The sequence below is a fragment of the Lepidochelys olivacea genome (assembly GCF_965140295.1).
Source record: "Lepidochelys olivacea isolate rLepOli2 genome assembly, chromosome: 9".
NCBI lineage: Eukaryota > Metazoa > Chordata > Testudines > Cheloniidae > Lepidochelys > Lepidochelys olivacea.
The window spans coordinates 59,175,119-59,188,104 of record NC_140419.1 but is presented as its reverse complement, the minus strand read 5'-3'; the positions used below and the strand labels follow the sequence as shown (position 1 = coordinate 59,188,104).

The 12,986-nt window shown below is 57.6% G+C and overlaps 1 protein-coding gene across 2 annotated transcripts in view; it reads left to right on the top strand.

Moving 5' to 3' along the window:
* The window catches only part of SHROOM4 (shroom family member 4), a 58,056-nt gene extending 45,574 nt beyond the window's left edge, over positions 1-12,482 (top strand). For both annotated transcript variants that reach the window (XM_084639045.1, XM_084639046.1), the window contains 6 exons: positions 4,020-4,703; positions 8,212-8,342; positions 8,425-8,701; positions 9,700-9,877; positions 10,140-10,412; positions 11,401-12,482. In XM_084639045.1, the coding sequence (XP_084495171.1) occupies positions 4,020-4,703; positions 8,212-8,342; positions 8,425-8,701; positions 9,700-9,877; positions 10,140-10,412; positions 11,401-11,670 (1,813 nt within the window). In that variant the 3' untranslated portion in view covers positions 11,671-12,482. The remainder of the gene's footprint in view (positions 1-4,019; positions 4,704-8,211; positions 8,343-8,424; positions 8,702-9,699; positions 9,878-10,139; positions 10,413-11,400) is intronic.
* Positions 12,483-12,986: the final 504 nt, after the last annotated feature.

Sequence of the window (12,986 nt, the reverse complement as noted above, 5' to 3'; positions counted from 1 at the left end):
AGCACCTCCCTGCACAGGACAGCCAGTGGGGCTTGCACTGTGGGGCTCAGAGGAAGCTGTTTCCTGCTTTGCTGGAGCTGTGAGGTGGCGGGGTGGACACCATAGCAGACCTGGCTTCCAAGCCCACAGATCCTCCCTGGATCGCCAGCTGGCCCATGGGAGTGACTGTGCCCGGGGAGCCGCTCTGCATGCAGTGCTATGGGCCAGGGCACAGGGTTGGCACCTGGGTCGTGCTGCTGCTGCCTCTCTCATGAACCCAACAACAAAGCTCTGGGCACACGGCCAGAGAAACCTGCAGCCTTGCTGCCAGCGCTGAAAGGCCCTTTTTAACCCCGGCCCAGCCGTCAGCCCCGAGGAGCCAGGAGGAGCACATGCTCTTACAATACAGAGGATCACCAGAGCCCAACTAGGGCCTCGCTGTTTCAGTGTCTGGGACAGGGAGGCAGCCTGCTGTTGGGGCTTCCCAGGGTGCTGCTTCTGCAGGAGGCCTGGGGATTCTGTCAGCAGGATTCCCTGCCAGGATAGCCGTTTGGTACAGCCCTGGCTGTGGTGATTTGTGGTGAGCTTCCACCCATCAAGGAGGTGCCTGAAGTGCTGTTTCCAGGCACATGAGCGCCAGTAAATCCCCACACTGAGCACATGAAGGCTGCACAGACAAGCAGGGAAACACTGAGAATGTTGTCATCTTGGGCCAAGATTTTCAAAAGGGCAATCCACAGCTTAGGGCCCCAAATCCTATTGAGGTGCCTGGGCCCAGATCCCCAGAGGTCCTTAGGCCCCTAACTCCCATTGACATCAATGGGAGTTAGGTACCAAAATATCTGTGAGGATCTGGGCCCTGAATAACAGCTGATTTTCAAGAGTGCAGAGCACTGATCTGCTCCATTAGCCTGGGTTCTGAAGAGCCTCCCAGGTACCCCTACAATGCAGATGATAGACTGTAATTCAGAAAGGCTGGCTAAAATCAGCCCTGGTATTGGGGAGTTAGATTATCCTAAGGGATTTAGGAGCAGGAGTCCCACTAAAAGTCTTGGTGCCGAACTCCGGAGGGGCTGAGTTTTAGGCATCTGTTGGTTTAAAATCTCAACCTAAATTTCCCAGATCTGATTTTGGTTTGGAAGCGAAATACCAAATGCTCGGCAGGCACTGTGGAAAGCCAAGCTAAGGCAAAGCAAACAGCCTGTCTTCTGCCCTGTGCCTCCTCCCACGTGGACCCTGCTAAGAGCCGAGGGCCAGGACTGAAACTTTCAAGTCATTTTCAACAGTTTGAAAGTAACAATGAAACATGCCCGGTCAGCGCTGGCTGTGAGCAAGGTTGTGGCCAGCCTAGCTCGCCTTGCAGCAGTTCTCACACAGGCACGCTTCGGGGCCCTGCAGATCTGCCTCAGTCGAACACAAGCCGCTGGTCTTGGTCCAGGAGAGTTGGCTGGAGATCTGTCTGGCCCTTCCACGCTGAGCTGTGTTTGGTGCAGCACATGGTGTGGTGGGTCAGTCCCTGTCCTGGGGTAGCCAGTTCTCTGTTGCATGCAGTGGACTAAGGAGAAGGGGGCAGGTTAGTGGGTGCAGCTGAGAGGTGGCCATGCCATGGGCTCTGAATTAGGCTGCAGGAGGGATGTGGGCTGTGACTGGAGGCAAAGGGTGAGGCGATGCAGCACATTCCCAGAGGCGGGGTCAGCAGAGGAGGCTCAAAGGGCTAGGCAGGCTATCCAGGGAACAGGAGCCACATGCCAGGCGAGTCCGCCGTGCTCTGCCCGAGATTTGGGCTGATACACTAAGGCTGGTATCCGGGTGACACTGTTGTACTGGGAGAAAGTGCCTTGTTCAGGTACAGCTGTTCTGCTTCCAGGTGGAGCCAGCCAGTGTGGGGTAAGCACGTTTACAGTTGTGACTGCGGGGCCAGGTTACCTCAGTGGGAATCAGTCAGGTTTGTGTGTGGCCAAGGCCTCACTGGGGAAGATGGCTGGGGTGAGGATACCAGGCTGCCTGACAGGAGAGACCAGCACAGGAGTTCAGAGTTCCTTTGCCTTTCGATTTCTAAGCTTTCCCAGGTATGCCCAGCTGGTGTCCCCACCTCGCTGTGTTCCCAGGCTTGCCGCTAGCTTTCCTGGAAGGGTTAGTTTTTCCCTCTGTCTCCAGCTCTGCCTGCTGGTAGCTGAGAACCACATCTCCATGTGCCTCAGCAAAGCGGGCGTTTGAGCTGGCTCCAGCAGGATTTGGATTTGTGCACAAGCTGGGGGTTGAAGGGCATTAGTGTCAGATGCCCACTGACAGGGCCCTTCCAGAAGCCCAGCCAGAGCACATGGCAGGGTGTTGTATGTTATGCTGCGTGGTCAGTATGCTGCCCTGAAATGGGCCTGCTCTCTGCCTTGTCCGGTCAGGGATTTCCTAAGGCTGGTCCTAGCCCTGGTGATCTCAGCCCAGACCCTCAGGGTTTCCCTGCCCCTAGCGTTCATTTTGAACTTACCCCTCATTCCAAGAGCAGCCAGATGTGGACATGCCTGTTCCCAAGGCAGCTGGCACGGCAGTTCCAGAGGAAACAAGCCAGTTATTTTAGCAGCTTTACCAGGCGAGCAGGGAACGGAGCAGAAGGGCCCAGAGGGATACTGTCACCAGTCTGTGCTGAGATGAGGGTCTGGCAATAGCTAGAATCTGGGATTGAGGCAGGGCCAGGGACTGTCCACCCTCAGTCCTTGGGAATGTGGCATGCTGCGCAGAGCTGCTGCGCTGCTAAGAACTGCGTGTCTAGCCCTCCGTGGAAGGATTTTCCATGGGGTATCATAGGGATCATCCTCATGCCAAGCTCTCCTCTGTAGATCGTAAAGCACTTTACACGGGAGGTCAGTGTCATCGTTCCCATTTTACAGATGGGGAAACTGAGGCCTAGGGAGGGGCCAAGGGTCACCCAGCTAACCCAGGAATAGGATCCTGGTCTCCTGAGTCCACGTCTAGTGCTCTGCCCTCTAGACCACGCTGTCTCCAACACAAGTGTCATGTCCAGGGGAGAGGCAGCAGTAGAGCTGCTGTTTGGTGCCAGGCTCCCTGAGGCCTGTGGCAAGGCTGGCAGACTCCCCTGGCCTTGCCCTGCCTGCTGCGAGCAAGGCTCTCGCAGGGCTGCTTGAAGCTGAGGTGCTGGGGCTCACCCAGTTAGGTGGGTTAGGGGCTGTGATCAGTGGGATTCCTGGGGAGCTGAGCCCAGGGTCTTTGACTCCCACCCTTCTGGCCTAGCCAGAGGTGGATTAGGGGTTTGTGGGGCCCTGAGCCAGAGCAAGTGGGGGCCCCTCCCCACCGCTTTTGCCTGCGGTCCCCCCGCCTTGTGGGATTTGAGGACCACCGGACAGGCAGGGGCACCCATTTTTTCCAGGGGCTCCCCAGTTGTCTGAGGCCCCTGGGCATGGGCCCCATTTGCCCAGTGGCTAATTCACCACTGGGCCTAGCCCATGGGGACGCCAAGCAAGGGGTGGGCTGGAGAGTGAGGCCATGCTGCTGGGGATAGCGTGCTCTGTGCCTGTCCCTCTGGGGGGGACTGACAGTTACCACCAGCTGGGGCAGATCCCACGGGTCGTGCTGCTGCCGGATGCCCTGGGCCCAGCCCTGTGATCAGCGTGGGGGGAGGGGAGGCAGAGGAAGGACTGTTCAGTGGGGGGTCTAGGACTCTGGAAATCCCAGCTCCCTTCCCCATCCATGCCATGAGGAGAATAGCCCCCCTCCACCCCAGGGGCATGAGACGGCCATTCCATTGCAGATGGGGGGCCCAGACACTACGGGTGGAGTCGGATAGGTACCTTAGTGAGAGGCTAGCACTCTGGGTGCTGGCTGCATGGGGCTGGGAGCTGCCCCAAGGCTGGGCTTGTCATGGCAGTGGGGATTTGGCCCATAGAGAAGCTGCCTGAGGGGTTTCTCTCTGACTCCTGGCTCCTATGGCTGCCTGGTACGTCAGCGCTAGCTATCCTCAGGCCAGGCAGGAAGCAGGCTGTGATTGAATGGTTTCGGGGGCATCTGCCCCCAAATGTTTTCCCCAGCGAGCTGGCGCACTACGAGATCGGCTTCCAGAGGGAGGGTCCCTTCCGGCCCTGCTTGGAGACCTCCAAGCAGACGTGGCCCCCGTGCTACCGGGCCACGTCCTCTCTCGACCTCTCTTGGGATTGCGAGCGGCGCGCACCAGAGAGCCCAAGCGAGCTGCTCCACCGCCCGCTCCGGGGCAGGGCCTTCTCCGAGAGCCACCTCAACATGGAGCCGCCCAGCGCCCAGGGCCAAGAGAGGAGAGACGCCCCATTGGCCAAGCTAGACGAGACCTGCCCGATGACTCCGTGTCCAGCCAGAAAGAAAGGGCCGCCCCCTCCACGGCCCCCACCCCCAAACTGGGAGAAGTACAGAACTCGCCGGGCTTCCCACCACCACCTGTACCCACCGGAGCCCGCTGGGCCCAGCTCAGCCTTGCTGGCGGTGCCCCTGGAACAGCCTCACCACCAGGGCGGTGGCAGCATGGAGACAGCAAGACAGCGCTCCCAGAGCCTTCCTCTGGACAAGCTCCCTGGGGACTCGGCCAAGCCCATGGCCGTCTCACAGCCTCGAATGCCTGGCACCCTCCCCCAGGAATCCCTGGACACCAGACACCTGCCAGAGCAGGGGAGCAGCCACTATTACTGCCATGTCTCGCCTCGGGAGCCACTGGCACCGGACACGGGCACCAGGGACGCTCCCAGGCAAGTAAACTGGGCCCCCTCACCCCGATGGCAGGGTCCACGGCCTGTCACTGCCCCCTCACCCCCAAGGGGCCTCACTTACTTCAATACCACGATCTGTTCCCTCTCGAGGCTGCTGCTGCACACTGCCCCCGATCCTAAGTGTAGTAATGGGCTCCTGGCATGCATCCTGTTCTGAGCCTATGTCAGGGGGGTTGCACCTGCCGCACTCTCTGCTGAGGAGAAACCTCGTCCTCGCTGGGAGTCGCTGGTTATGGGGCTGTGCCAAGGGCTGGAGTGCTTTGGTGGGCATCGGCCACGTGTAAGGCAGGTTGCTGAGCTGTCAAGGCCTTGGACCATCCACCACCCCTGAGCTAAAGCAAGTGAGAGGCTGATGGCCCTTGGAGCCGTCTCAGGCCCTTCTGTGCCATCACTCCGTGCAGCTCAGGGGCTGAGCTCAGCACCAGCACCCCACTCCCCTCTGGCACAGGAGCCAGGCTGGCATCCGTGCCCTGCTTGGCAGCAGGTTGGTTAACCAGGACGGGCTTGTCCCTGGGATGCTGATTCCCGCAGCGCCAGGGGCATGTGGGGACTGAGGAATGCCCCCCCCCTCACCCGCCCCCATTCAGCTCTCATGTGTCTTACCATGGGAGTTGGGGGTTCCCTTTCCCATGAGCGCTGTCTCTCTGGGGCGGCTTTGGGCTGGCTGTTTGTCCTGCCGATTCCCTGGCCCCTGGTCCATCATGGCTCACAAGAGCCTGGAGCAAAGGGCTGTTGGCCCAGGCTGTCCATGTCCAGGGAGGGTGGTGGGTGGGTGGATCCCCTGCTGGGCCCGGCCTGATGGCAGGGGCACCTGGAAAGGCCAGAGAAGAAGGGCCGTGCTCCGGGCTGTGTTTATCTCTGCTTGTTTGGTACTTCAGCAGTAGTGAGTGTGACCCTCCACACCTCTGTGGGAGGGATCCTTGGGAGCATCTCAGCCCCCCACTGAAGGGGTGGATGTTGGATCTTTAGCTCTGAGATACTCTGACACTTGGGAGAAAGGAACAGCCATGTTAGTCTGTATTCGCAAAAAGAAAAGGAGTACTTGTGGCACCTTAGAGACTAACCAATTTATTTGAGCATGAGCTTTCGTGAGCTACAGCTCACTTCATCGGATGCATACCGTGGAAACTGCAGCAGACTTTATATACACACAGAGAATATGAAACAATACCTCCTCCCACCCCACTGTCCTGCTGGTAATAGCTTATCTAAAGTGATCATCAAGTTGGGCCATTTCCAGCACAAATCCAGGTTTTCTCACCCTCCACCCCCCCACACAAATTCACTCTCCTGCTGGTGATAGCCCATCCAAAGTGACAACTCTCTACACAATGTGCATGATAATCAAGTTGGGCCATTTCCTGCACAAATCCAGGTTCTCTCACCCCCTCACCCCCCTCCCAAAAACCACACACACAAACTCACTCTCCTGCTGGTAATAGCTCATCCAAACTGACCACTCTCCAAGTTTAAATCCAAGTTCAACCAGAACATCTGGGGGGGGGGGGAGGAAAAAACAAGGGGAAATAGGCTACCTTGCATAATGACTTAGCCACTCCCAGTCTCTATTTAAGCCTAAATTAATAGTATCCAATTTGCAAATGAATTCCAATTCAGCAGTTTCTCGCTGGAGTCTGGATTTGAAGTTTTTTTGTTTTAAGATAGCGACCTTCATGTCTGTGATTGCGTGACCAGAGAGATTGAAGTGTTCTCCGACTGGTTTATGAATGTTATAATTCTTGACATCTGATTTGTGTCCATTTATTCTTTTACGTAGAGACTGTCCAGTTTGACCAATGTACATGGCAGAGGGGCATTGCTGGCACATGATGGCATAGATCACATTGGTGGATGTGCAGGTGAACGAGCCTCTGATAGTGTGGCTGATGTTATTAGGCCCTGTGATGATGTCCTCTGAATAGATATGTGGGCACAGTTGGCAACGGGCTTTGTTGCAAGGATACGTTCCTGGGTTAGTGGTTCTGTTGTGTGGTATGTGGTTGTTGGTGAGTATTTGCTTCAGGTTGCGGGGCTGTCTGTAGGCAAGGACTGGCCTGTCTCCCAAGATTTGTGAGAGTGTTGGGTCATCCTTTAGGATAGGTTGTAGATCCTTAATAACGCGTTGGAGGGGTTTTAGTTGGGGGCTGAAGGTGACGGCTAGTGGCGTTCTGTTATTTTCTTTGTTAGGCCTGTCCTGTAGTAGGTAACTTCTGGGAACTCTTCTGGCTCTATCAATCTGTTTCTTTACTTCCGCAGGTGGGTATTGTAGTTGTAAGAAAGCTTGACAGAGGTCTTGTAGGTGTTTGTCTCTGTCTGAGGGGTTGGAGCAAATGCGTTTGTATCGCAGAGCTTGGCTGTTGACGATGGATCGTGTGGTGTGGTCAGGGTGAAAGCTGGAGGCATGCAGGTAGGAATAGCGGTCAGTAGGTTTCCGGTATAGGGTGGTGTTTATGTGACCATTGTTTATTAGCACTGTAGTGTCCAGGAAGTGGATCTCTTGTGTGGACTGGACCAGGCTGAGGTTGATGGTGGGATGGAAATTGTTGAAATCATGGTGGAATTCCTCAAGGGCTTCTTTTTCATGGGTCCAGATGATGAAGATGTCATCAATATAGTGCAAGTAGAGTAGGGGCTTTAGGGGACGAGAGCTGAGGAAGCGTTCTAAATCAGCCATAAAAATGTTGGCATGCAGAAAATGGCCCAACTTGATTATCATGCACATTGTGTAGAGAGTTGTCACTTTGGATGGGCTATCACCAGCAGGAGAGTGAATTTGTGTGGGGGGGTGGAGGGTGAGAGAACCTGGATTTGTGCTGGAAATGGCCCAACTTGATGATCACTTTAGATAAGCTATTACCAGCAGGACAGTGGGGTGGGAGGAGGTATTGTTTCATATTCTCTGTGTGTATATAAAGTCTGCTGCAGTTTCCACGGTATGCATCCGATGAAGTGAGCTGTAGCTCACGAAAGCTCATGCTCAAATAAATTGGTTAGTCTCTAAGGTGCCACAAGTACTCCTTTTCTTTCTCCCAAGTGTGTGTTGGATGTCTGAGTCCAAGGGGCTCTTTAACCAAAAATCCCAGCAAGGCATGTCAAGCTCAATGTCCCATCTGCCTGGTTCCTGTGGCCCTGGATGCTGGCGGGGGAGGGTGGGACCTGACTGGGATGGGCTGAGCTCGCAGGGACAAATGCTCCCCTCTGCCTCCCCCGACATTGAACCCTCTGAAAGCCAGACCGGGTGCAATTGCCTTTGTGCCCCGCTCCCCAAATGTGCTGTATTCCAGCACACACTCTTGTCAAACTTGTGGCAAATCCCCTGGGCCAAGGCTGTTCCCAGAGTCCAGCCAGTCCAGAGTCACCCCCTGAGGCAGGGGGGTTCCAGCTCCCCAGAGGGTGTCCTCCAGTACCCCAAAGGCTGGAAGCTCTGGGCCCTGCTATGCTACTTAGGCTCCCTACTAACACCTTTCCTCTGGGATTGTGCCTACAGGCCAGACGGGCCCTCAGAGGAGGTGGTGAAGGAGACGCCGCGGTGGGATACGGGCAGGTCTGTAAAGGACGAGCAATACCAAGTGATCAGCTGGGGCCAGGAGCGCCCGCGGCCTAGCCCCCCCTGCCTGGGTGAGTGGTACTTCCCTGTGAATTCCCGTGGCATGGGCCCATGTGGCAGTTGTGGTTGCTCACTCCCTGCCTCCTCCTGTAGCCGCCGAGGAGGTGGAGTCGGCCCAGGAGAGCGCAGAGGTGGAGAGCTGCCGGCTGGGCAGGCAGCCGCCCTGCCGCATGACCTCAGAGGAGCTGATGCGAGACGTGGCAGGCAGGGATCGCTCCCTGGCAGGTGTGCTGAGCCCAGCCTCTGGCATGGTGACAGCTGCCGAGGTCATGGGAGAACTCTTCTCGGCAGGGGACCGCCGCTCGTGGAAGGACCATTACCAGCAGGACTGGCGGCTGGAGAAGCAGAGTGAGGCTGAGGCTCAGGAAAGGTAGGAGACGTCTTGGCTATTCCTGGCGGGGCTGGATGTTGATGTGTAAGTAGCTCGTGAGTGCTGGTGCAATCACTGGGGCATTAGGGGGTTTCACATGTTCTGTGCAAGTTTCTTCAGCGTGGCTGCAGAGCCCCGAGCAATCACAGCATGTTCCCTCCAGCTGGGCTTTGTCCTTCAGTTGCCCATTTCCCTGTGTCCCCAGCCAAGCAGCCCCTGTGGTTGCTGAACATTGCAGTGTCACCTCTGCACTGTCGCAGTGGCAGGTTGTTCCATGTGGCCTTGGGGACAGGGCCGCCCCAGTGCGCCCATACTGGGGTGCCAATCATAGAATCATAGAATATCAGGGTTGGAAGGGACCTCAGGAGGTCATCTAGTCCAACCCCCTGCTCAAAGCAGGACCAATCCCCAACTAAATGGCATGGGGACACTGCAGGGATCCCCCTGCGCTCTAAATGGGGGGGGGGTGAATTTCACACCCGCTCCCAGGGCTCAGGCAGCCGGCAGGTGCTGGGCTGGACCCTGCAGAGACAGAGACGGGCATGGGACCTGGGCATAGGCAGCCAGCAGCGCTTTGCTGCTGCTCTGACGCAGGAGGCAGAACAGCGAGAAAGTGCAGTCTCTGTGCTGACACCCACCCGCACCATGTGGCACCAAAAGAGACCGCTGGGGGTCTGGCCAAGTCCAGTTCCTGCTCTCCTGAGGCTGCTTAGCAAACCCATGGGCTGTCACAGGCATCTCAGCCTCCAATGTCTAACCCCTCTTCCCCATCTGGCAAAGTGCAGCTCCTGTCCCCAAGCTGGAGCTGAGGGACTGGGGGATCTGGTGGCCTGAGATTGTATGCTTAGGGTTCAAAGAGCCTAGTGGAGTTAGGAGCCATTAGGATTCAGGTGCAGATTCCCCCATGTCCCTGCCAGTAACTTCCTCATTCTACAACTGGGAGCTCAGCTTCCCTCCGCTCTGTACTGTGTCCGACCCCGTGTGCCATATGTGTACAGGGAGGAGTTCCAGCCCATCTCCCCTCCCCTGGGGGGCACCGTCAGCCCCACCTCCTACTCAGCCTATTACAACACCTCGGCGGGCAAGGCTGAGCTGCTCAACAAGATGAAGGAGTTGCCGGAGGTAGCAGAGGGGACCTCAGAGGAGGAGGTGGATCACGAACTAGCGCAGAAGAAGGTAAAGTGGGGCAGAGGTTATGTGGATTGTGCACTGTCTCTAGGACCTGATATTGCCAGGAATAGAACCCAGGAGTCCTGACTCCCAGCCCCTCCTGCTCTAACGACCAGCCCCCACATCCCTCCCAGAGCCGGGGATAGAACCCCGGAGTCCTGACTCCTGAGCTCCCCTGCTCCACCTCTCATGAACATGGCACCTGACATGACCCCTGGGTTTTAATCGCCTCTCCCGCCCCCTGCCCCACATTTCTCTCCCTCCGCAGGCACAGCTCATCGAGAGCATCAGCAGGAAGCTGGCGGTGCTGCAGGAGGCGCAGCGGGGCCTCCAGGAGGACATCAACGCCAACACAGCGCTGGGGGAGGAGGTGGAGTGCCAGGTGAAGGGCGTCTGCAAACCCAATGAGTTTGACAAGTTCCGCCTCTTCATCGGTGACCTGGACAAGGTGGTGAATCTGCTGCTGTCGCTCTCGGGGCGCCTGGCCCGGGTGGAGAATGCCCTCAACAGCCTGGACCATGAGGCCACCGAGGATGAGAAGGTATGCGGGGAGGATGCTCTGGGGAGGGGCACAATCCTCCTGTATTGGCATGCACATGCCAGCTCGTCCACATCACCACATTAGTCTGGGCACCAGGACAGTGGGTCACAAGTAGCAACAAAGGTCTGATCCTGCCAGAGCCCCAGGAATCTGTCCTCCTCCATCCCCTTAGCTGACATAAATGCCCTATTCCAGAGGTGCCTGCAACAGTGCACAGCAACGTTCTATAGGCAGAAGTGGGGCAGAATCCTGTGTTCAGCTGACCTACAGGATGAATTTCTGGGGCAGACTATGGTTACCCAGGTTAAAGTGTGGCGGGGACACCAGGGCTATGGGTCAAGATTTAGTAGTGCCTTGACCCCAGTGCTGCATTAGCAAAGCACAGGTCAGACAGGTGCTCTGTCTCTGTTCAGGAGAGGCTGTGGGTCAGGAATGAGGGGCATTGGCAGAGCTTGTGGGGGGTGGAAATCCAGGGCTGGGGTTGCAGGGGGCTGTGGGTTGAAACTGAGATTCTGGCAGTGCATGAAGGGGAAGCTTCCCCAGATTTCTGTGCTGTCTCCCCTGACATCCAGTTTCCTCCAATATTTTTAAATTAATTATGTGGCCTGGGTACTGTCCTGTTGTATTGTGCGGGGGAGTGTCTCACCTGGCACTACTCTGTTATGTGTGCATGTGGGGGCGGGGGAGGGTGTCTCACCTTGGCACTGCCGTGTGTGTGTGGGGGGGAGAGATCTCACGGGGGCACTGTTCTGTTGTGTGTGTGGGGGAGGGAAGGGGGACGGGGAGGTATGCCTCTCACCTGGGCACTGCTCTGTTGTGTGCGGGGGGGTCTCACCCGGGCACTGCCCTGTTGTGTGTGTGTGTGTGGGGGGGGGAGAGGGTGTGTGTCTCACCCAGGCACTGCTCTGGTTGGGGGGTGTCTGACCCCCCAAGTCTCTGGTGGGTCTGCTGTGTGCATTCACTGCTCCCTGCTCTGCACCCCCAACAGCTGGCGCTGCTGGAGAAGAAGCGGCAGCTGACGGAGCAGTTGGAGGATGCCAAGGAGCTGAAGGAGCATGTGGACCGGCGAGAGAGGGCCGTGTTTGGCACCATCTCGCGCTCCCTGCCGGCTGAGCAGCTCCAGGACTACCAGCACTTTGTCAAGATGAAGTCAGCCCTCATCATCGAGCAGCGGGAGCTGGAGGAGAAGATCAAGCTGGGGGAGGAGCAGCTCAGGTGTCTCAGGGAGAGTCTCCTGCTTGGGCCCAGAGATTATTAGTGCCAGCACTGCACTCCTGGTGGCCACGTGGCCATGGTCTCGTCCACAGTCATGTGGCCTAGAGCTGACGGCCACGGCCTTCTCATGGGCTGCTGCTGGAGGACCCTGGAGCAGAGAGGGTTGTGTGGGAGTGTCCCACAGCCTCCCAGCTGGTGACCCAGGTGAATGGTGCCAGTACACGTCGTTCTCCTCCCTCCCGACCAATGCACCAATTCAGTGGGAGCCTATGTGCCATCCAGCCGGCAAGATCCAGCAGGGCGCTGGCACAAATAGGGCGTTCAGCACTTCCCAGGGTGCCACGGCCTGAAGCCCCAAAGAGTGGGAGGGTGCACTAGTCATCTCCTCCAGCACCGACCTGCCACGGGCCGGGTCACCAAAGCCAAGCAAACAGCGCTCCGGGTGGGAAGGGCTCTGCTGGAGAGCGGCCTGGGATTTCTGGAGCTGAACTGGAAGCCGAAGAAAACTGGACTCTTCAACATGCCAAAGGGGATGTTGCTTTCGCTTCCCCAGCCCTTGCCAAGGTTTGCAGCAGGATCTACATTTCACCGGGAGAGCCCTGCAACTGGCCCCTGCTGCTGCCTGCTCAAAGATCCCCTCACGTGGTGCCTATGGGGGTACCAGCGGGGGGGGGGCAGAGGGCATTGCTGCCCCACTGCCATGACCCCAGTTAGCACGACCAAAGAGGGTCTCATACCAGTGCCTGGTCGCGCGTGTGTGTGTGTGTGTGTGTGAGAGAGAGAGAGATCCCTGCGAATGTTATTTATTTTTGTATTTTAAATTGCTTTTTTCCTATGGAGGGGCCTTGTGGGAAGGGGGAGAGGCATGCGGGAATGGGGAGAGGCACATGGGGAGGGGGGGGAGCCAGGGACCTTAGCTCGGGGGAGAGCCTGTCCCCAACGCTACCTTCCTGCCCAGGCCTGGCTTTGGGCCCATGCGCTAGGACTGTGCATTCCACCCAAAGCAGGGCCTGGAACCAGCAGCCCCCAAGGGCCAGGGAATGGTATGAGCCTCTGGCTGGCTGCCAAGCTGCCTGGCTCTTCCTCAGCCCTCACTGTTTTGGGTTTGGAGGGGGTCAGGGGGGCTCTGAACATCCCTTACTTCCCACCAGGTTCAGGATGTTCTTAACCAAAACCTCCCCCTTCTGCAGCCAAGGCCAGCTCCTTCATCAGCTCCACACCAGGAGTGGGCACTATCCCCCCCAGTGCGGGCCCCTCACCTGGGGTTTAGCTGGGGAGGCACTGCTCCCTCAGTGCAGGCCCCTCACCTGGGGTACAGCTGAGAGTCACTGTCCCCCTGGGCGGGCCCCTTGCCTACCA